Raw genomic sequence first — 21,449 nt, 5'->3', positions numbered from 1 at the left:
AATTGAAGTTATTCTAAGCACAATGATCATACACTATAATTACTGAAAAAATATTTTTTGATCCGAGGACAAAGTAAACATATAAATAAAAGAATGATCTGTTAGCCTCATTTGGCAAAATGGAGGCTTGTTTGATAGATGTAGAGTGTACACTGAATAAAGCTCATTATTGATCTGTTTATGCCTTTCCATTTTCTTCTTCATTCATTATAATATCTACACTGAATTACATTTATTTTTATGCCAATTTTAAAACAAAACTTTATATGCGGCAAATTCAATTTAAGCTTTGCAAAAGACAACTCTCCCACCTATGAATCAGGTTATAAAATGCAGTTTGTACAGATGGGCAATGCCCTGGTTTTAGGTTTCTCTGAATGACTGTGTTCTGGGCCATCTTGCCTCTGCCAGAGCCCTGCACAGCAATCAGGTTCCACTTGGTGATATCTCTTGCTGTGTTCACTCAGCTAGCATCACTTGGGTTATCTAGGCGGGACGTAGTAAAAATGCCGGCGGACGGGATACCGGCCATCGATATACCGCCGCCGCAATGCCGATGACGCTATCACGAATGACATCAGGATACAGGTGTCTGGATCCTTAACAACTGAATGACGAACGTCCAGACGGAGGTAAGTAGTGCACTGTCTCCGGGGGGTAGGCACCCCCGGGGAGGACATTAGGGTTAGGCACCCTCTGGGCAGGTTATGGTTAGGCACCACTGGGGGAGGTTAGTTAGGGCTAAGCAAGGATGCAGGAAGGGGAAGTTAGGGTTATGCAACACCACGGGGAGGTTAGGGACCACTAAGGGAGGGTTAGGGGTAGCATACTTACCACCCATTGGGATCTATGCATATAATGCATTGTATGTCAAAATACTGCAAATGATACAGGTATTTTGTAAATGTTCCAAAAGTCGGTTTCTCATCAGGTTATCATGAATAAGTACTACCCAATTTATTAATATCATTAATTAGCTTGATACCATGCCTTTCTTATCAAACATAGTTGAGAGACATCCAGAATATAGAAATGGAGATTAAACTAACTTTTTGAAATAGATTGACAACTCAGCAAGGACTTTGTCACCCTCTAGTGGATAAACTGGAATAAAACAAGGACGATAAAGTAACCAGTCACTTACAATTCAACAAGGTTTGGTAGCTTCTGGGCAAGATTTTCTGGCTGCAAAATCAAAGGAAAAACTATTTATACATATGCTTGATGCAGATGAATTGTGTAAAGAGATTATATATAATCACACACACATTATATATAAATAAAAGATAACAGCCATCAAATAACACATAAGTGGGAATTACAGCCAAAAAGGGTTCCTATTGTGCTGCAGCTGTGGATCTTCCATCACCCCATTACTGCAGAGGGTCTTCTCAATCCTGTGCTGGGGACATTTTTTGATATTTTTATACATTGTTTTTTATCTCTCTTTCCCCCCAGTTGATCACAGCTGTTTACCAAACAATAACAGCGTGGGAGGGCACCAAATGTGGCCTATGGAAAATTTCTGTTTTCTGTAATAATGGGTAATATTGTTTGGTATCACACAAGGGCTACGTTCAATATCCTGGCACATGGGATTCTGGCGGTCAGAATGCTAGCGCCGGAATTCCGACACCAGCGTGCAATGCTGAATAAGGCCCAAAAGTCACAAAACCAACAATAATTTTAAGAATAGAACTTGTACCTACCAGTGAGGTTAGAGAGTTTCTTTTCATAGAAAGTCTCTCAAGATATTGTGTCCCTCATGCTTAAGCAGGCTGGCATCCCGACCGCTGGAAGTAAGTAGTGTGGTTAGGGGGAAGGGTTAGCTTTAGACACTAGGGGAAGGGTTAGGTTATGGTGCGGGGAGGGGGTGGTTAGGTTTAGGCACAGAGAAGGGAGGGTTAGCATACCGACTGACAGGTGTCGGTATGCTAATCCTGTCGGGATGCCGGCGTCGGGATTTTGACCGCCGCAACATGTACCCATCCCGTCACACAATAGTCCCCATCATTTCAACTACTACTAGTCATCATCTAACAATACATCCAACTCTGCATTTGCATAAATACACCCTCTCTGAATATGAACTACATAAGAACATTGCAGTTACAACCAAGTTACAGCTCTTTGGTAAGAAATTTAGATTCCATTGAATCGTACATGACTCCGCATTACCTGCATTTGCATGCTCCTATTTCTGTGCAAGTGCAGCGTGAAGTCATGCAATATAGGTACCGCTTAAAGTAGAGATGTGCAGGTTCGGATTTACTCGGTTCTTATCGCCATTTTACCGCAAGTTCGGATTTATTTTATTGGCTATCCAAAACACGTGATAGCCGATAGCCAATAAAATGCCGTTTTGAGATCCGAGTAAAAGCGAGTAAATCCGAACCCGCTCATCTCTAGCTTAAAGGCGCACATGCAACTCTGCACACATTAGTGAGGGTTCTGGGCGACAGGACATGGCGCATTGATGCCACCTGGCTGGAAACATTTTCTGGGGAGAATGCTGAAAGGAGTCTGCTACCATCACATCCTCCTTTCCATGGTAGCATATTTTAATACTTGACACACTTTATCCAATAAATAAAATTACTGCAACACCGGCACCTGCATAACAGGCTTCATGACCCACACTTCCACCTATGGCACCTGTACTTCCAAGCAGCTATGTAGTACCGATCTGCTGTATCCTGGCACACACTGTCATACTTACCTGGTAACCACTCCGATTGCTCATAGCAGTTCCAGTGTCCTCCTCGTCGGTAATGCTTGCCACATACAGAGTGAAAATGACACATTGATGATATTGGACAATTGGGCAGATACTGCAGTCTGGGCATAACATGGTAACTAAACCCAATCAAAATCAATCACATCAGTATGTTGGAATTGTCCAAAGTGTGTTGTCATCTCACAACTGCACTAACAGGCCACAGTTGGGCTGGAAGTGACCTGGTTATTTGGCATGGATGGCTGATCTCATTCAATTTAAGCCCCAATTTTTGACCAAATTTGACATGGATCTGGGCGCTCAGGCGGAGCAGACACCTCACCCTGGGTACAGCTATCTTAAGCCTAATAAAGGACAGTAGTACAAGCAGCATATATCTTTGTCTGAATGGCTGAGAAGAGTGACCTATAGTTTGCATTCAGCTGAAGGGTAAATGTAAATATCTCAAACTCAGGATATGACATCTTATGCACATACAGTTTATTAATGTCACTGGTGCTTTTTGTAATGCAATATGTATTCTATTGTTGGCAGTCCATTTGCAAATAATGAGACCTGGAATGATAGTGCTAGACAAGCTGGAAATATAGGCAATATGACCATGTGATTACCATCCTCCGCTGCACTTACGGGCAGATTGTATATTAAAAAATTATGAAGGTTCAAGAGCGTTAGAAGCTCTGCTGCTCCCTCCTTCACAATATGTTGTCACTACAGCTATAGCACATCTGTAAATGAAGGACCAAATGGCGGCATGATGGCACAAGAGTTTGCCCTGCTAGACAACAGAGCACAATGGTCCAATGACAAGACAAAAACGACAAAACCAACAATCATTTTAAGAATATAACTTGTACCTACCAGTGTGGTTAGAGAGTTCCTTTTCATATAAAGTCTCTCAAGATACTGAAGTCCCTCATCCTTAAGCAGTTCCAGAGGAAAATGGTTTAGATTGCGGTAATTTAAGAAGAGATTCTTGTGTCTCTCCAACTTGGCCACAGAGATGGTCTGGCAGAGTTCAGAAGCCATGTTTGGCTGGGATCCATCCAAATAGACGCACTGCTCGTCAACATCTCAAATCATCTATAAGGCCAGCAAAGACAAAAATAGTTAAATGTGAACATAAAATTGATGTTAGTGCATCACTGTACAAGTTCTATGAGGAGACATGGATTCAATTACTGGGTCAGCCATCTAGCTCCATATAGCTGCTACATGCACGGTTTCTCCCACCTACTCTGAACACAACAGGGAAGTTATTGAGAATTGTGCAGTGACAGTGTTGAGCAGTGGCGGTCCCTGTTGTATGACCACCAATACCACAATGCATTTCAAAACACCACAACGCCAGCTTGTATCCTGCATTCTGGGTCCTCAAAAGGCTTGCAGTGTTGGGAGCCACACAGCAGAGATCTCATGGTTCTCCCCACTGACAACGCTATTCTCCATTAAACGCAGCACTCAGAGGTGTTGGCATGAGGAGCAGGGACATTAAATTCTGCTTATTCCTCTTTGATTAGTAAGTGCAGAGAGGCATACAGTGGCGTTTCAGCCACACCCTCTGTAGTACAACCTCTCCCCAATTCTGCTCCCGGGACTACCACAGGCCCTCTGATTACTATGCTTGTGAACGTCAGTAGATCTGAAAGAACGATATTCTTTATTGAGAGCCTCCTACTTTCACAATTCTCCAATTAATCAGATGCACTTGTAGGGTAAATGGATGGGGTGTTATAGGCAGCTCCCATACAGTGACTGAGTTTATATAAAAAAAATACTGGAATATTCTTTTTTTCAAACCAAAAAGACATAGTTAAGTTAATGCTGATGGAGACTTATGTAAAGGTGTCAGAGTTGCAGAATTCTGGGAGGCTGCTCAGCGGCTTGTGAGGAAGCTGTTAAGAGGAGGAGATTGGTTGCTGTATGGCTGCACTGTGGAGTGAAGTGTGAGCATTGTTAAAGCTATTGAAAGTGCTTTAAAACTTAATAGTCCAAAGAATATGTAAGTAAAGGGCTATACACGTACACACACACACACACACACAATCTGACTAGTGTTTGCTTTCACAGCAGCATTCACAAAACTTAGCACAATGTAAAAGGAGTTCTATTAGAACTATTTAAACCCAGCATTCACCATGAGTTATTTATGTAACCAACTCTGAGTTAGCAGGTAGACTAGGGGCAACACACAGGTATGACTGACAGATAGATCACTTGGATGACAAGGGCAAAAGATAAAAACTTTAAATCACAATAAGCCCAATAGGCTCTAGATTGCACAACATAGTGTGGTCTTTAAGCTACCATACTGCAAACAGTATTTCATAAAAACTACTAATTAATTCATATTATTGCAGCCAGGATTCATCACTGGTCGTGAAGAACTCCAGTCACTGAAGAAAGATATAGATGTTATTTAGGAAGTAGTGATATTCCAAAATCAACAAGTTTTTCTGCAGGTTTTAAAACAGATTAAGGTTATTCAATGCAAAACCTGGCATGTTGGGTTGGAAAATGTATACAGTCAGGTGCAGAAATATTGGGACATTGACAGAATTGTCATATTTTGGCCTCTATTCACCACCACAATGGCTTTGAAATGAAACAAACAAGATGTGCTTTAACTGCAGACTTTAAAATTTAATTTGAGGGTAATTACACCCAAATCAGGTGAACGGTGTAGGAATTACAATGGTTTCTATATCTGCCTCCCACTTTTTAATGGGTCAAAAGTAATGGGACAAACTAAACAATCCTAAATCTAATGGGGGGTATCCACTTAGCGATATACAAACGAGAGCACGATTGCGACATTGCAATCATGCTGTCGTTTGTATAGCTAGTGATGGGCCTAGACTGAACGTTCACTCGTTCAGTCCCGGCACATCCCTCATCCCCGCACATGCAGAACCTGACGAGATAGTCAGGTTGACCTGCATGTACGGGCGAAGTCGGAAACGACCTGCGGGCATGCTCATTGCGGGATGCTTCCGTCCAAAACATGCCCGATGCATGCGCGATTTGCAAGCGATTGCATGATGACTACATCATTATCGTGCAATCGCTTGTTTAAATCGCTAAGTGGATACCCCCCTTAACTTTCACTTTTTAATACTTTGTTGCAAATCCTTTGCAGGCAATTACAGCCTGAAGTCTGGGACGCATAGACATCACCAGACGCTGGGTTTCATCCCTGGTGATGCTCTGCCAGGCCTCTACCGCAAAAGTCTTCAGTTCCTGCTTGTTCTTGGGGAATTTTCCCTTCAGTTTTGTCTTCATCAAGTGAAATGCATGCTCAATCGGATTCAGGTCAGGGGATTGACTTGGCCATTGCATAACATTCCACTTTTTAGCCTTAAAAAACTCTTTGGTTGCTTTTGCAGTATGCCTCGGGTCATTGTCCATCTGCACTGTGAAGCACCGTCCAATGAGTTCTGAAACATTTGACCGAATATGAGCATATAATATTGCCCGAAACACTTCAGAATTCATTCTGCTGCTTTTGTCAGTCGTCACATCATCAATAAATACAAGAGAACCAGTTCCATTGGCAGCCATACATGCCCACGCCATGACACTACCACCACCAAGCTTCACTGATGAGGTGGTATGTTTTGGATCATGAGCAGTTCCTTTCCTTCTCCATACTCTTCTCTTCCCATCACTCTGGTACAAGTTGATCTTTGTCTCATCTGTCCATAGGATGTTGTTCCAGAACTGTAGTGGCTTTTTTAGATATTTGGCAAACTCTAATCTGGTCTTCCTGTTTTTGTGGCTCACCAATGGTTTACATCTTGTGGTGAACCCTCTATATTCACTCTTGTGAAGTATTCTCTTGATTGTTGACTTTGACACATATACACCTACCTCCTCGAGAATGTTCTTGATTTGGCCAACTGTTGTGAAGGGGTTTTTCTTCACCAGAGAAATAATTCTTCTGTCATCCACCACAGTTGTTTTCCGTGGTCTTCTGGGTCTTTTGGTGTTGCTGAGCTCTCTAGTGTGTTCTTTCTTTTTAAGAATGTTCCAAACAGTTGATTTGGCCACACCTAATGTTTTTGCCATCTCTCTGATGGGCTTGTTTAGATTTTTCAGCCTAATGATGGCTTACTTCACTGATAGTGACAGCTCTTTGGATCTCATATTGAGAATCGAGAGTAACTGATTCCAAATGCAAATGTCACACCTAGAATCAACTCCAGACATTTTACCTGCTTAATTGATAATGAAATAACGAGGGAATAGCCCACACCTGTCCATGAAATAGCTTTTGAGTTGATAGTCCCATTACTTTTGGCCCCTTAAGAAGTGGGAGGCACATATAGAAACCGTTGTAATTCCTACATCGTTCACCTGATTTGGATGTAATTACCCTCAAATTAAATCTGAAAGTCTGCAGTTAAAGCACATCTTGTTTGTTTCATTTCAAAGCCATTGTGGTGGTGAATAGAGGCCAAAATATGAAAATTCTGTCAATGTCCCAATATTTATGCACCTGACTATTTTCAAACACAGACGGGTTCCGCCTTTAACAAGACTACAGACAGGAAAATCTAACATTATGAAAAACGCAAACTCATAAAGATAAGATAATGCATGGAACTTCAATTCTGCGGAAAAAAGTACAATTCTAGTGAAATAAAAAAAAAAAAAATATGTCTATTTTATATGGACATGGGCACAGTTTTTCAAATCGATATAGGAATTTTTTGGCCTCCTGCTTTTAGTTTGTGTGGCTTATGATAAACTGTATTAACAATGTGTTACTCAATAGGTATCTACGATGACCAAAGTTTGTCCAGTACAATCTCTAATAAATGGTGTGCTCTGCAAGCAGACCTACTAACACTCAAACTAGGTAAAGTGCTGCAACAGGATTATTTTTATACATGCACAACATAATAGTTACATTAGACACATACCAATGAAAAACCAAAAGGTGGTAAGCATTCATTTAAAATAAGAAAAAAATTCAATGCAACATGTTCTAATATTTTTACCTGCTCTCACACATTTTCACAAGACCAACCCTTGCAAAAGAGTAAACCCAATAAGTAATCGCTCTATTTGCACATCACTGATGTAGGAAAACATTTTTCCCTGATGACCATTAATCTCTTCCAAGCAAATAAACAGCAAACTGTTGGCTTGCTCCCTCCCAACTGGTTTTGCACTTAGCCCTGTACAGAGTGTCAGCCAACAAGTCAGGAGGCTGGTATCAAATGTCGGTATCAGAGCACAGCTGCAGCAACAGATGCTGGGACACTATTGTGACTGTGAGTCAGGCTACATCAATGTACAGGGGCAATGGCTGGCTTTAAACTTTCTGAACCATATAAATCTATAGACTACATTTTTTATATATAAACAGGATGTCTTCTGTACAGTAGAATACCCATCAGGCTATCATAAGTGGATGAATGATATAAAGCTGGGCTTGATCTACTGTATTTATTGCAAAATATATAACAAAATAAATAACATTTGCTACAGTACCATATTACATTATATATTCTGACACCTTATTGCATCTCTGTTTAACTACATCTCTCACATAAGTGCTGCACACATTTCTGCTGTTGTGTTGTCTCATATAGGGATAATTCTACAAACAAGGGGGTCTACGTACTAGGCCATGCAGAGAGATACATTGGGCGGAGTTAAAGTAACAACCAATCTGCTCCTAACTGTCACTTTGCAGGCTGTGTGAAAAATGACAGGTGCTGATCTCTCTCTCCCTCTCTCGGACAGGTTCTAATGGTGGGTACACACCTAAGCGATATATCTGCAGATCGAGTGAACAACCATCATCTCCATGCTGCAGCGGGTGTTGGTGCCCTCTGCGATATGCTAAACATTGTGGTCGTTATGCAGTCGCAGCACAACACTCTGCGATGGGTCTGCATAGTCACTGTCCCGATCGCAGTGGCTGGTTCGCGCACTGCGATGCATAGGCAGAACGCAACAATCGGCCAATTGCATGCATAATCGCAGTTGCGATGGTTGCTGAACCAAGCCCTATACCCCAGCAGTATAGTCATCTAAGCTAGTGGTCCAGTTTACTCTTATGCTACACTATACTGTGGATTAGTGCTCTCACTAGGCTGTTTCAGGAGAATGTCGCAACCCGCCCATTTTTGAAATGTAACAAAGCACCCTGCCTTTTTTCAGTGTACTATGAAGGCTCATTAATCACCCTCTTGCATAAAGAATACAGAAAGCATCGCGTGTTACAGTATAGTTGTCTACTCCCTGCCCATTCGTAGAGGATAGAAATTGTGTTTCAGAGGTGGACAGGGAGTACACAACTATATTGTAACATGCGACCTGTCTTCTGTATTTATTATGCAAGCGACTGTAAATCGCATCCTGCCGTGGCTGCCTGTATAACACAGCATTCTGATGAAGAGTGAAAGTGAAAAAAAAAGGTAAAGAGATAAGCATGTACTGTTTACAGTATTTTCCTAATAGAAGAACAGACTATGGGTGCCCACACACAGCGATTGTTTTTCCCGATCTGGTCGATTCCGACACATTGGAACGACAGATCGGGTAAAAATTGTCCAAATCGTGAGTCCCCATTCACGATCACGATGCGCGCCCCCGCAGGTCGCACATCGCATCTTCTGATCTGCCGTGCAGTACGGCAGATCTGACAATCCAGGACACAATGCACTATAAAAAAAAAGTCTGGCTGCAGGAGATCGTATGAAGATTGGACAGCATAACGTGTGCTGATCGTGTGCTGAGCTGCCGGGGAGAATTTCAAGGGAAATCGGACACATCGTCGGATCGTAAGTATATCAGTATGTGTGTGGGCACCCTTACAATACAGTATTTTGTACTGATCCTAGTGACTGTGGTAGTTTAATACTTCCTCCTGAGAAGAGGGGAACTATTGATCCAATTTAACCCTCTGCTTAACTTTTCCGTTTTACAACACATAAGGATTATAGCTTCAGCAATGGAGGACACCTGTATTATTTATATGCCACAGCTGATCTTGCAAGAAGATTGGACATATCTAGTATTTTTTCAGTACAGATGTTGGTTGTTAATATATGGGTGTCTCAATATATATATATATATATATATATATATATATATATATATATATGATACACTAAAGGGAAAATGGATGTATAAAAACTGACTGACTAGTATTTGTTGCTTCAGTGACAGTGTCACATCAAAAATGTGCCCTTCAAAATTAAAATGCACTTTCCTCAGTGATCACCCTGCCCTAAAAAAATTCTAGAGTGAACAATTAATTATTCTTCTGAAAGGTAAAGATGTGTCCTCATACATCTAGCCTCAATAGGCCATACGGCACGAGACACCTGGTGCGAGTAGGCCGCCATGTCACATGAGACTCAGTTTGCTGCAAGTGTCTTTTTCGCCTGAGAATGCGACAGTCGCAAAATGATGAGACAAACCGCTTCATGAGATTGCACTGATCAATTTGATATGCGACACTTGCATATCTGTATGCGTCGCAATCTGTATAAGAAGCACAACGTCCTAGGCGTGGAAAAGAGCTGCGGCCGCTGCGTCGTAGCACTTTGTATACAGATTCAGACTCAGACACACAGATATACAAGTGTCGCATATCAATTAATCAGTGCAGTCTCATGAAGCGGTTTGTCTCATACATTTGCAGCCAAGAAATTTTTTGGGTGAAAAAGAAGCTCGAATCAAACAGGACTGGGCATGGCAAGAGAAGCTGTTTGGTGTGACTGCAGCAATAGTGTATGAGGACACATCTGTATTTTTTCTTCCTAGTGAAGTTCATCATCTAATTAAGCTCCCCTGCCAAAACTGTACAGTATTTACAGTTGTGTTTGCAAATAAAGCTCTATATAGAAGGTTATTACCAACTGAATCGATGAAATACCGACGGACGGGATGCCAGCTGTCAGTATACTGACAGCGGCACCCCGATGGCTCAAATCCTGACAGGGGAATGGTGAGTAATGTTCCCCTGTCCTATTTACCCTCTAACCCTAATCCTCCTCTCCTGCGCCCTCATACTAACCTTCCCTACCCTGCACCTTAACCCTATACTCCCCCCGGTGGTGCCTGAACCTAACCCCCCCCCGTCTAGAGCCTAACCTCCCCCCTCCCGCTGTCTAACCTTCTGTCCCCCTGGGGTGCCTAAACCTATCCCTCGCACCCCACCCCCACCCCCCACAGCTGACACTTACCTTTCCCTGGTCTCCTTACGATCGGGATGCAGTCTGCCGGGATTCCGACTTCGGCATCCCTTGGTCATGTCGGGATTCCGTCGCCGATGTTCTCACGGCGATCGGGATTTCAGTGCCGGGGTTCCAGGAGACGGCGTCCAAGTTGACGGGATCTTAACCGGATCCCAATACCAACATTCCTCAAAAGGTGCAAATCTAGGCCAAAATCATAGCTTCCAATCAGTAATGAGCCTTTAGTTACCTAGTGCTAGTACCACAATAAAAACAAATAGTGTCATGGATTTAGTGCATATTTGCAACTGTGGGCAATGTTCATAAATATCCCTCATTATGTAAGCAAGCATGATAATTACACGCATTTTGCATAAATGGTGTTAAAAAAATACAACCAATATATCCATTTTTCCATGCATATAGTGGAAAGCAAATATCACCAATACTGCACAGGGGTGCTTATTCAACTGTGTCATCGAAATATTTACTTTTTATAGGTCATACACATATGGGACTATAACATTTTGTCTATGTCAAAAAAGTTCAGCACCAGTATTTAAAACTTTAGGGTACTGCTCTGTGTGACTAGGTCAGCACAAAAATACAGTGCTGTAATGCCAACTAAATTGTATTTTTGTCTGTACGGTCTAATGCTGGGCACACACTGAGACGACTGGCTTGCGTTACGACTTGCCATACAATATCCCTTGAGCCCAGAACTAGCGAAATTGAGCGTACACAGGGTCTGATTCTGCAAGGCAGTTTTATAATTTGCGACCCTTGCAGATATGATAATGTAGCAGGTGACATCACGCCTCCTGTGCATTACTTATCCGAGCTGCGTTGTCCAACACAGCATCGGATAATCTGCGTAACATCGGCCGGCTGCAATTACCCATGGGGTCCCGCAGCCAGCCGCCACAGTTTAGAGGAAGAGACCAGGAAATCCTGTCAGCCAACAGAGGGCCTGATTCAGACCCACTCGCGAGCGGCTGTCCGCTCGCAAGTGGGTCGATGTTATGGACTGAGCATGCGCACGACGGAGGGAGCTCCGTCGTGCGCATGCGCCAGACGCGACGAGCGAAGGAAAGTCCTTCGCTCGTTGTGTCCGATCAAAGGGGGCGTGCTGTCAATGTTGATTGACAGCACGCCCCCTTTGGTGGGCGTGCCTCCCTGACGGGGGCGTTCCTAAGGGAACGCCTCCCGTCAGAAGCCGGCCCACTGACATCACTAGTGATGTCAGTGGGAGTGATTTTGGCTCTGATAGAGCCAAAATCACTCCGGAGCTTGCGGTTGAAAACCTCAACCGCAGGCTCCGGCTCGCAAATTCAATGGTCGCGATGGTCTCGACCATCGCGACCATCACAATGCACGCTCGTATAGCCTGTGGGTGGTGACCCACAGCTATACGAGCGTCCAGGAGGACGCTCCATGAAAATGGAGCCCGGCCCTCATTCAGAGCGTGCGCTCTGCTCAGAGCGTACGGCTCTGAATGAGGGCCAGAGATTGTAAATTCTTCCAACAGCAGCGACACGCCTCCATTTCGGAAAACAGAGGGAAACGCCACCCCTACCCACAAACAGCAGCAGACTGTCAATCATTGACAGTCTGCGAGCGAGTTAGCGGAACCTATTCTGCACACTCAGAGAATGGGTCCTGCGCCTGTGCAGATTTCCAAACATCGGGAATCTGCATGCACTGCTGAATCATGCCCACACACTGCAATCTTGCAAACGACCAAATGATATATCGTATCATTGGGACTTATACAATTTATCGTTCTCTCGTACACACTAAAACAACCATCTTTAAGTTCACTGGCTGGGAGTGGCAAGAGGTGACTACTTCAGAGGCCAAATCGGAATGACATATTGTCAGGACATCCGGTTGGCTGTTCACAGTAATACACACTAGGCGATGTGGACAATATCGCTAGCGATGTCGTCAGCGTTGTTGTGTAGCACATCAAACCTGACAATGTTGTACGCAACCGCAGGAGTGCGCATATTGAGCATACAGACTGAGCGATGTAGGCAATTTGTCCTTACAAAACAGCAAATTGACCAGACGTCACTCCAGTGTGTACCCAGATTCAGTCAACAAAATATTTAAAACGCTACAACTACTTTAGCATTGTGTTGGCTAACTCTAGCAGACAACTCCGGATGATGCCCTTTGGAAGTTACCCAGCAGAGATGCCTCCTGGTCAATGAAAGTAGTAGGATAGTTCAACGCACAATAAATGAATGTGACACCCACGTAAGCACAATAATTATATCAATTATTAAATATGTCTTAACTAATGTATTGAACACGATAATCACAAGAATACACATCTTACATGCCCAATACCGAACACACAATGGTGGCATGCACAATAACCAAGTCAAATGTAGATCACGTATGTGAATTACATGGGAGAGAATCAAGTCATCTCATGACAAAGGGTAAGCTTACAAGCAGGGCCTTCTTACCTCTTAGCCTGCCAGCTATTGCCAAGTATTGTTTTAGTTGCTCCACTATGGAACATGATGGTGCTAAATAAATAAATGTCATTGCTATAGGATTGTTGCACAATAACCCAAGGTACTGATATTACATGCACAATAATATGTATAGTGATGGCGTATACACAGCCTTATGTATGAGGATTACATGCAGAAGTGATAGATGACTGCATGCATAGCAGCCCCCTGACTGCCCCTTATACACAGGGCAGAGCACACAATGACCTCCCCGCCTACACTAGCTTCCAGACACCGGGTACTCACACTCACCTTTTTATTGCTCTTGAAGACCTGACACATGATGAAGAAGTCTCAGCCATAAAAACCTCCAGCTGATTGGCCTGGTAGGAAGCGCCGCGCTACGGTTGGCTGGGACACAGGGTGTGGGTGGATTTTTCAGCGGGCCAATCGGATTTCCGTTAACATTCAGTCCCGTGCTACCTAAACGGCTATTGGCTGCCGGTCACGACGCTCCAACAGATAACGAGGTCCCTAATTGCCCAGGGCGTCCACTCTGTTAGGCTGCCTATGATTGGCTACTGTGTGACTGACAGCCCTCAGCACCTATTGTAACGCACCATAATAATCGGCAATACAAAGCTATATACAATATATATATATGTATTATTTACCTTAGCTGCATACTAAGCTTATCATCATACTGTGCTGGTCAGTGAGTGTAGTGATGATATAGTGACTGGTGGCTGCGTCACCGGGAGAGACAATGTGTCCTGTTGCTGGGCTACTCTAGGCTGAAGCACCCGGAGGTGGGCACGCTGGGACTGTTGGTTCCACAGCAAACCTCCAAATACAGGAATGAAAAATCGAGACACAATAAGCCCCATGGTCAACAGGTAGCCATGTTTTTAGGGTTAAGATGAGGTTTAAGTACTTGGCGGAGGGCTAGACTGCGGAAGGGGATAGTTAGGGTTAGGCACAATGGGTGGGTTAGGATTAAAACGTGATCCGTCACAGGGGTCCTGTCTGCACATAGGATCTAGCATCAACCTTAAAAATTAGGGATGGGAATCATTTGATGTTGCATCGGAAACAACGGTTTTGATGTACAACCCTGCAATGTTTAGGATCCAATGTTTCATCACCATCACAAGATTTCTCCCCCGATGTTTTTCCCTGCTTTTCCAATGTTTTTTTTTTTTTTTTTTTGTGACACTGTGTGTTGCTGTCACTGCTTTGGACTGCCAGCTGGCGCTCTCCTTGTTTTATATTCAATTACAACTTAAGAAGAGGGTACGAAACACTGACTGGGCTACTACTGCTATTGGTGGGGTGGGGCTGACAGAGTGACAGACACTATGGCCAGCCAATCAGCTGCAGCACATAGGACAGTCCCACCCCTGGCTCACTGTCACTGGTGCTGCTCTCAGTGAACACTGGTTGGCTGCTGGGATGTCTGGCTGCTGCAGCTAGTGGTAACTGAGCAGTCAGTCTCACAGTGTCACTGTCAGGCACTCACTGCATGTGCACTCTGCATATGACAGACCCAGCAGTGCCTAAGTATCAAAAGTTACATCATTGGTGAGGAGCTGAGAGAGAGAGAGAGAGAGAGAGAGAGAGAGAGTGTGTGTGTGTGTGTGTGTGTGATAATATAGACAGAAACGTAAGGGTCTATTTACTAAGCAGTGTTAGGAGACAAAGTGAAAAGTCATAATGTACCAGCCAATCAGCTTCCAACTGCCATCTCACAGGCTGTGTTGGAAAAATGACAGGAGCTGATTGGCTGGCACCTTATCACTTTCTTATCACTTTTCACTCTGTCTCCTAACACTGCTTAGTAAATAGACCCCCTAAGCTGAGAGTGGAGAAGAGACTCAGACTGAAAGAGTAAATGCCCTCATTCTGAGGCGGTCGTAAGAAGCGAGCACTTACTCTGAAAGAGGGCGGCCACTTGCCTTTTCAAGTGCGGCCTCCTGGTCGCTAGCTAAGCTGTGGGTTACCACCCACAGCTTTAGCGACCGACCAGGTTGATGGTCGCGATGGTCAAGACCATCGCGACCATCGGTGCTTGCGACGAGACTCTAAGGTTGGGTCTCGCAACCGCAAGCCCCAGGGAGCTTCCTGCTCTGATTGAGCAGGAAGCTCCCCACTCACATCACTGCCGATGTCAGTGCGGCCGCCCACAAAACGGCAGGCGTTCCTTAAGGAACGCCTCCGTTTGTGAAACCACCCCCCCGCCACGCCTACAAAACGGGTCGAGCTGACGATCACCATCGACAGCCGCCCCTTTTGTAGTGAGCTCCGGAGCGAGAGAATTTCTCTCTCGTTCCGGGCCTTGAGCACGCACAGTGCGGCCACTGTGCATGCGCATGGCCTAAACATCGACCCAGTTGCAAGCGCTCAACGCTTGCGACCGCGTCTGAATGAGGTCCAAAGTCTGGAAGAATGGACAACAAGAGAAATTAAATTGAGAAAGAGAATGAGACTGTAAAGGTGCATATCCACTAGCAGAGAGTGGAACGACAGTACAATTGCAACATTGTAATCGTACAGTCATTCCTCTTCCCCTGAGTGTAGGCACCGTCCCTCATCCCTAAACATGGTCAATCTGTCGTTATCGGCAGATTAACCAGCATGTTCAAGTGATGTTTGATGTCAAAAACGACTAATGGGAGCGCGCATCACTATTCGTTTTCGAGAGCGTCATGCATGATTAATGAGCGATTAAACAATATCGTTATTGTTCAATCACTCATTTTAGTCAGCAAGTGGATATGCGGCTTTAGACACCTTCAATAAAAAGTTCGATTTACCACAAAACATGTTTTATTTCTAAAACCACATACAGCCTTATAATTTTTGCACCATTTGTTCATACATATATATATATATATATATATATATATATATATACTGTTTGCCTCGATGAAGGTAGACATAGTCTAAGAATTATTTTAAAAGTGTATTAGTCTATTATATGTTTAAGTATAGAGTTTGCTTTAAAAAAAAAAAAAAAAACATCGGTTCCAGAGAAATGTCCAATGTTTATATCTAAATAATGTTTTGTATTCAATGTTAAAAACATTGGTACTTCCAATGTTTTCTTTCGATGTCCCATCTCTAGTTAAAATAAAAAATCGTGTCGACAATTTGTGCGCCAACCTTTTGACCTGTCGACCTTAGTCAACGTTGATCACTTGACCCTGTCGACCATCTGGGTTTGAACTATTGACTATCTATAAACTGTCAATCTTTTATACCACAACCCTGTTAAAATCTAAAGAGGGCCGGTTGTCCATAGCAACCAATCAGCTTCTAGCTATCATTTATCTATTACAGTTTATAAAATGATAGCTGGAAGCTGATTAGTTGCTTTGCGCAACTTCTCCACCTGTCCTCTGTAGAAGGTTTGATACATCTCCCCCTTGTACCTTTAGGTATAAAGGCTGTTTTTGAAGGTTTGACTGCATACCTCATATGTACCAAGCTCCAGAAAGCTAAACTTTCTGGAGCTTGTACCCGATAGGAAACACCATCTATAGAGCTATAAATGGTGTTGCCTAATAGAAGCTTATGGGCTTCTTGACGCATAGTTCCCTGAGAGGGATCCAATAAGATTTCTTACTAATATGGACGTAATGGGATTGAAATGCCAGCACCTGCACGAGAGAAGGAAATCACGACAGCGGCACGTAAGTAACCTAACCCTCCCCTCTCTCCCCATAACCCTCCTTTAGGGGTGCCTAACCCTAACATCCCCCCTAGTGCCTAACCCCCCCTTCCCGCACCCTAAACCTAACCCTCCCGGGAGGTGACTAACTCTAACCTCCCCCCGGGGGTGCCTAACCCCTCCTTCCCCCAGCCTAATCCCCCCGCGAGGGTGCCTATCCGTAAGTCCCCCTCCAGGGTGCCCTAACCCTCACCCCCCGCGAATAAGAGGAAGGGCGCCCTGGACTTACCTCGTTCGGATCCGCGTCGTCCCTATATGTGGGAGGCACATATAGAAACCGTTGTAATTCCTACACCGTTCACCTGGTTTGGATGTAATTACCCTCAAATTAAATCTGAAAGTCTGCAGTTAAAGCACATCTTGTTTGTTTAATTTCAAAGCCATTGTGGTCGTGAATAGAGGCCAAAATATGAAAATTCTGTCAATGTCCCAATATTTATGCACCTGACTGTATAATAAATGGAACCTCAATAACTTATATTCAATATTCCCTCTGCTGGGTATTGTCATCTTTCAGCACGGTTCAGCCTCTCCTCCATTCACTTTTTTGGCTTCCAATGTTATTATTAGTTTCAGATTGTCCTCACAGCGTCCATTATCATTCTCTCAGGCTCAGTCTTTTTTCTCCTTTTTACATTCCCATAACTTGTCCTTTTTCAGGCGCAGCATTATACCTCTAAGGTCAGGGATCGACACATTTTTCTAAAATCCAGGAGCCATGGCAAAAGTGTAGGAGCCCCCCCAAAAATAAAAAATTACAGGATTAAAAGTGTGTTAAGCAGCTGTTACATGGGGTAGTGGTTACCTCCTTGCTTTTGCTGGGAGCCCTCGGTGGGGTCACTGTTGCAGCTCCCTCCTATCTGCAGTGTACAAGTTCCCTGCCTCCTTCGTGCACAGAGCTCAGCGCTGCTAGATGGGCCCAGCACTACCGACAATACACCTGCCCGTATACAGGTGTTGCGGAGAAGACTATTAGCAGGAATGACACCGCGCTGTGATTGGCTTGCTAGACACCGCGCGGTGATTGGATTGCTAGACACCGCGCGGTGATTGGCTTGCTAGACACCGCGCGGTGATTGGCTTGCTAGACACCGCGCGGTGATTGGCTTGCTAGACACCGCGCGGTGATTGGCTGGGGAGAGGTGACGCGCGGTGATTGGTCAGGTAGACGCTGCCGCCGCTGCACCACCAGCAGATCCTACAGGTAACAGGACCTGATTAAAACTGCGATCACTGGGCTGGCACACTATGCATGAAATTCCCACTGCAATAATCTCCGCTGGGGCTGATAAATCTGCTTCTTCCCTCCCTGTAAAATCTGGTCGCCAGAGCGACCTGGCCCCTGGGATTTGTCGAGCCCTGTCTAAGGTTGTTTCTTTCCTCTCGCCTATGTACTGGATGAACCAGTTGAATACGACCCTCCAATCTTCTGTTGGTTTTAGGAGTGCTATTTCCTTGTTCTATAAAATACTATGGGCACCGTATTACAGTGGTCATTATGATACTGGTATAACACAGCATCATAAGAACTTTTCTGACCTTAGTGTATCAAAAATCCTACACACTCTTTTTTATTCAACTCAAGTTTTATCCACATCGACCCATCAGGAAATGTTTTATATACATTTTTATAGAGGGTATTTCTCCCCCTCACTTAGTCACTTAATTGGACTTTCCGCCTCCTCAACTTGCCCGAAATGTACGCTTCCCTCTACCATTGTTTCTGTAATTGCACCTCCATTAAAACATTGTGGCTTCAGGTTAAACAATTTGCTTTTTCGGAGTTGGTGAATTATTTACTATTAATCCCAGATTGAGCCATCTTTTGCATTTTCACGACTAATTCCAAAGTTTCACTGGGCTGTTTCAAGCTGCTTTTGATTCAGCTGTGACGAGGAAATGTATACTACAGCCGTGGATGCATCCTCCCCCTATATGCAAAAGATAAGCTTTTTCAGGTGTTTAAGATGGACTGGATGGAAACAACAATTATCAATTTACTTTGCAGTATTCACCGATGAGTTTTTGTCTGAGAGAACCAGGGTAACATTTATTCTGTCGCTACTATCTGGCGGCTTCTCCCATCTTGGAGCAAGATAGTCCTCTGCTCCAGCACTCTACATCATTCATCAAGGATCTTTGATGAACTGGGAAGAACGCATCAGGGCATCCTTCATTCTTTGGCTCCACCAAGGTTCGTCCATAGTGGGAGAGTACACTGCTTTATTTGTCCTCTGAGCTGACATGGAACAACAAAGCCCTCCTAGCCATCTTCTGGAAGGGATTGGCAGACCACATCAAGGATGCCCTAGCATCCAGAGACCTTCTGCAGTCACTAGATAGCATGTTTGCCAATTGCATCAAGTGTGGCTTCCTGCTGACCAAAAAGGCACCTGAAAGAGGAGGGTTCCAGGGCCTGTCACCCAAACGGGCTGCCTGGTACCAACCACCTTGTGACCAAGAGGAGGAACCTATGCAGCTGGGTAGAGCATGCCTTGCCCAACAGGAGCAAGAACGTTGCCTTAAGCACAAACTATAGCCCTCATTCAGAGGCGGTCGCAAGAAACGACCGCTCGTTCTGAATGGGGGCAGCCGCTTGGTTTTTTTAGTGCGGCCTACTGGTCGCTAGCTAAGCTGCCACAGCTTTAGCGACTGACCAGGTTGATGGTTGCGATGGTCAAGACTATCGCGACCATCGGGGCTTACGACGAGACCCTAAGGTTGGGTCTCGACAACCACAAACCCCAGGGAGCTTCCTGCTCTGATCAAGCAGGAAGCTCCCCACTGACATCACTGCTGATGTCAGTGCAGCCACCCACAAAACGGCAGGCGTTCCGTCAGGAACGCCTCCGTTTGTGTAGCCACCCCCTCGCCCCGCCTACAAAACGGGGAGAGCTGTCGACGCCTCTTTTGTAGTGAGCATTTCTCTCTTGCTCCGGGGCTTGCACGTGTGCAGGGCCTTAACATCGATCTGGTTGCGAGCGCTCAGCGCTTGCGACCTGGTCTGAATGAGACCCTATGTTTGTTCTGTTCCACCCCAGATCACCAGTTGGAGAAATGCCCCTAGAAATTGGGAAAAGGCCATGCCCAGTAAGGACCAGGGAGGTCAGACTAGGTAATTCACTAAAAACCTTCCCAAACACTTCTTGGTACATTGCCGCCTTGCAGAGATGACACTCTCTCAGGTGTGACCACTATCCTTCAGCATTGATGACTCCTGCAGGGAATTTCCCATCAGTAAGCCACTATCAATTGTGTCTACATAGATACCTCTGCTCCTAGAAGTATAGTATACTTTGCTAGTGTTGTTTCAACTCCGGTGTTCTGTCTCCTCGACAGCAGCACATCCATATTCGCATTTCCATTGGTGGTGTTTCCAGGCACAGTCCTCATACCAGCAAGGACCACGACCTGGGTCCTCACTGAATAAAGTCCATATGATGCACTCGCTGTCTGGTTTTGAGTTCCAGGGTTATTGCATCTCATTTGTTCATCTCATTGCACACTATGGGCCTGATTCAGAGCCGGTCGCTATTAGCGCTCGCTCGTTCAGAAAAAGGGGGTTTCTATTCAAATGAACCGTTCGCTCTTTGTGGTCTGTTGCCGCCTCTATGTCTGAACGAGCGAACAAAACATGCGGTCGTTTTTTTGATAAAAACGCCCCCTGGCCGCTCGCATCATATGTCATGTCCGCTATTTATTAGATTAATCGAGTACATCGACCAGCGTATGAACTGCTCGCTATTCTTGTGGTTGGTTTTTGCTACCACAATCTTGCGAGCAGTTCTGTCTTTAAAATAACCCAGTGACGTGGTCAATGACGCTGCTGTTTTAATTATGCACACCCATAAAACGCCCGTTTTGACCTTTAAGCACGCCTGCGTTCTGATCTCCACTCCCCGTTTTCAAGCACCTTCCCCTGTTACCACCCACATACGCCTCCTCCTGTCACTCATATTAGCAGGCATTCGCTATTTAGCGAACAAACGATTTTCGGCCCCACTGACTGGTTCGCGCATGCGTATTACGATCCGTACGCATGTCCAGTTGGGCAAACATCGCTCGGAACGAACGAGCGTCCCCTTACGAGCGGCTCTGAATCAGGCCCTATGTGCTGTTCCCATAGTGCCAACACATCCCTCTATGAGCTTTTCCACAGTGCTAATGCCTCTGTGTACCTTATTGCACACTACACGCTGTACAAGCAGTGTCAAAACCTCTGTGTACCATATTGCTTGCTATGTGCTGGTACAAGCAGTGTCAAAACCTCTGTGTACCTTATTGCTTGCTATGTGCTGGTACAAGCAGTGTCAACA

At 44.6% G+C, this 21,449-nt stretch overlaps 1 protein-coding gene across 3 annotated transcripts in view; it reads right to left on the bottom strand.

The window, feature by feature from the left end:
• The window catches only part of LRRC28 (leucine rich repeat containing 28), a 73,029-nt gene extending 59,147 nt beyond the window's left edge, over window positions 1-13,882 (bottom strand). The window contains exons 1-4 of one of the 3 annotated variants that reach the window (XM_088452691.1): window positions 13,716-13,882; window positions 10,945-11,139; window positions 3,599-3,820; window positions 1,145-1,185 (exon numbers count right to left, since the gene is read on the bottom strand). In XM_088452691.1, coding sequence (XP_088308817.1) covers window positions 1,145-1,185; window positions 3,599-3,766 — 209 coding nt within the window. In that variant the 5' untranslated portion in view covers window positions 3,767-3,820; window positions 10,945-11,139; window positions 13,716-13,882. Of the gene's footprint in view, window positions 1-1,144; window positions 1,186-3,598; window positions 3,821-10,944; window positions 11,140-13,412; window positions 13,634-13,715 lie in introns of those variants that run through there. The other 2 variants (XM_088452690.1, XM_088452692.1) reach the window with 2 other exon arrangements.
• Window positions 13,883-21,449: the final 7,567 nt, after the last annotated feature.

This window comes from Taudactylus pleione, unplaced genomic scaffold, assembly GCF_031769625.1.
Source record: "Taudactylus pleione unplaced genomic scaffold, aTauple2 ptg000556l, whole genome shotgun sequence".
Lineage (NCBI taxonomy): Eukaryota > Metazoa > Chordata > Amphibia > Anura > Myobatrachidae > Taudactylus > Taudactylus pleione.
Note: the sequence above shows the minus strand (reverse complement) of the source record. Positions and strands in the feature narration are given on the sequence as shown.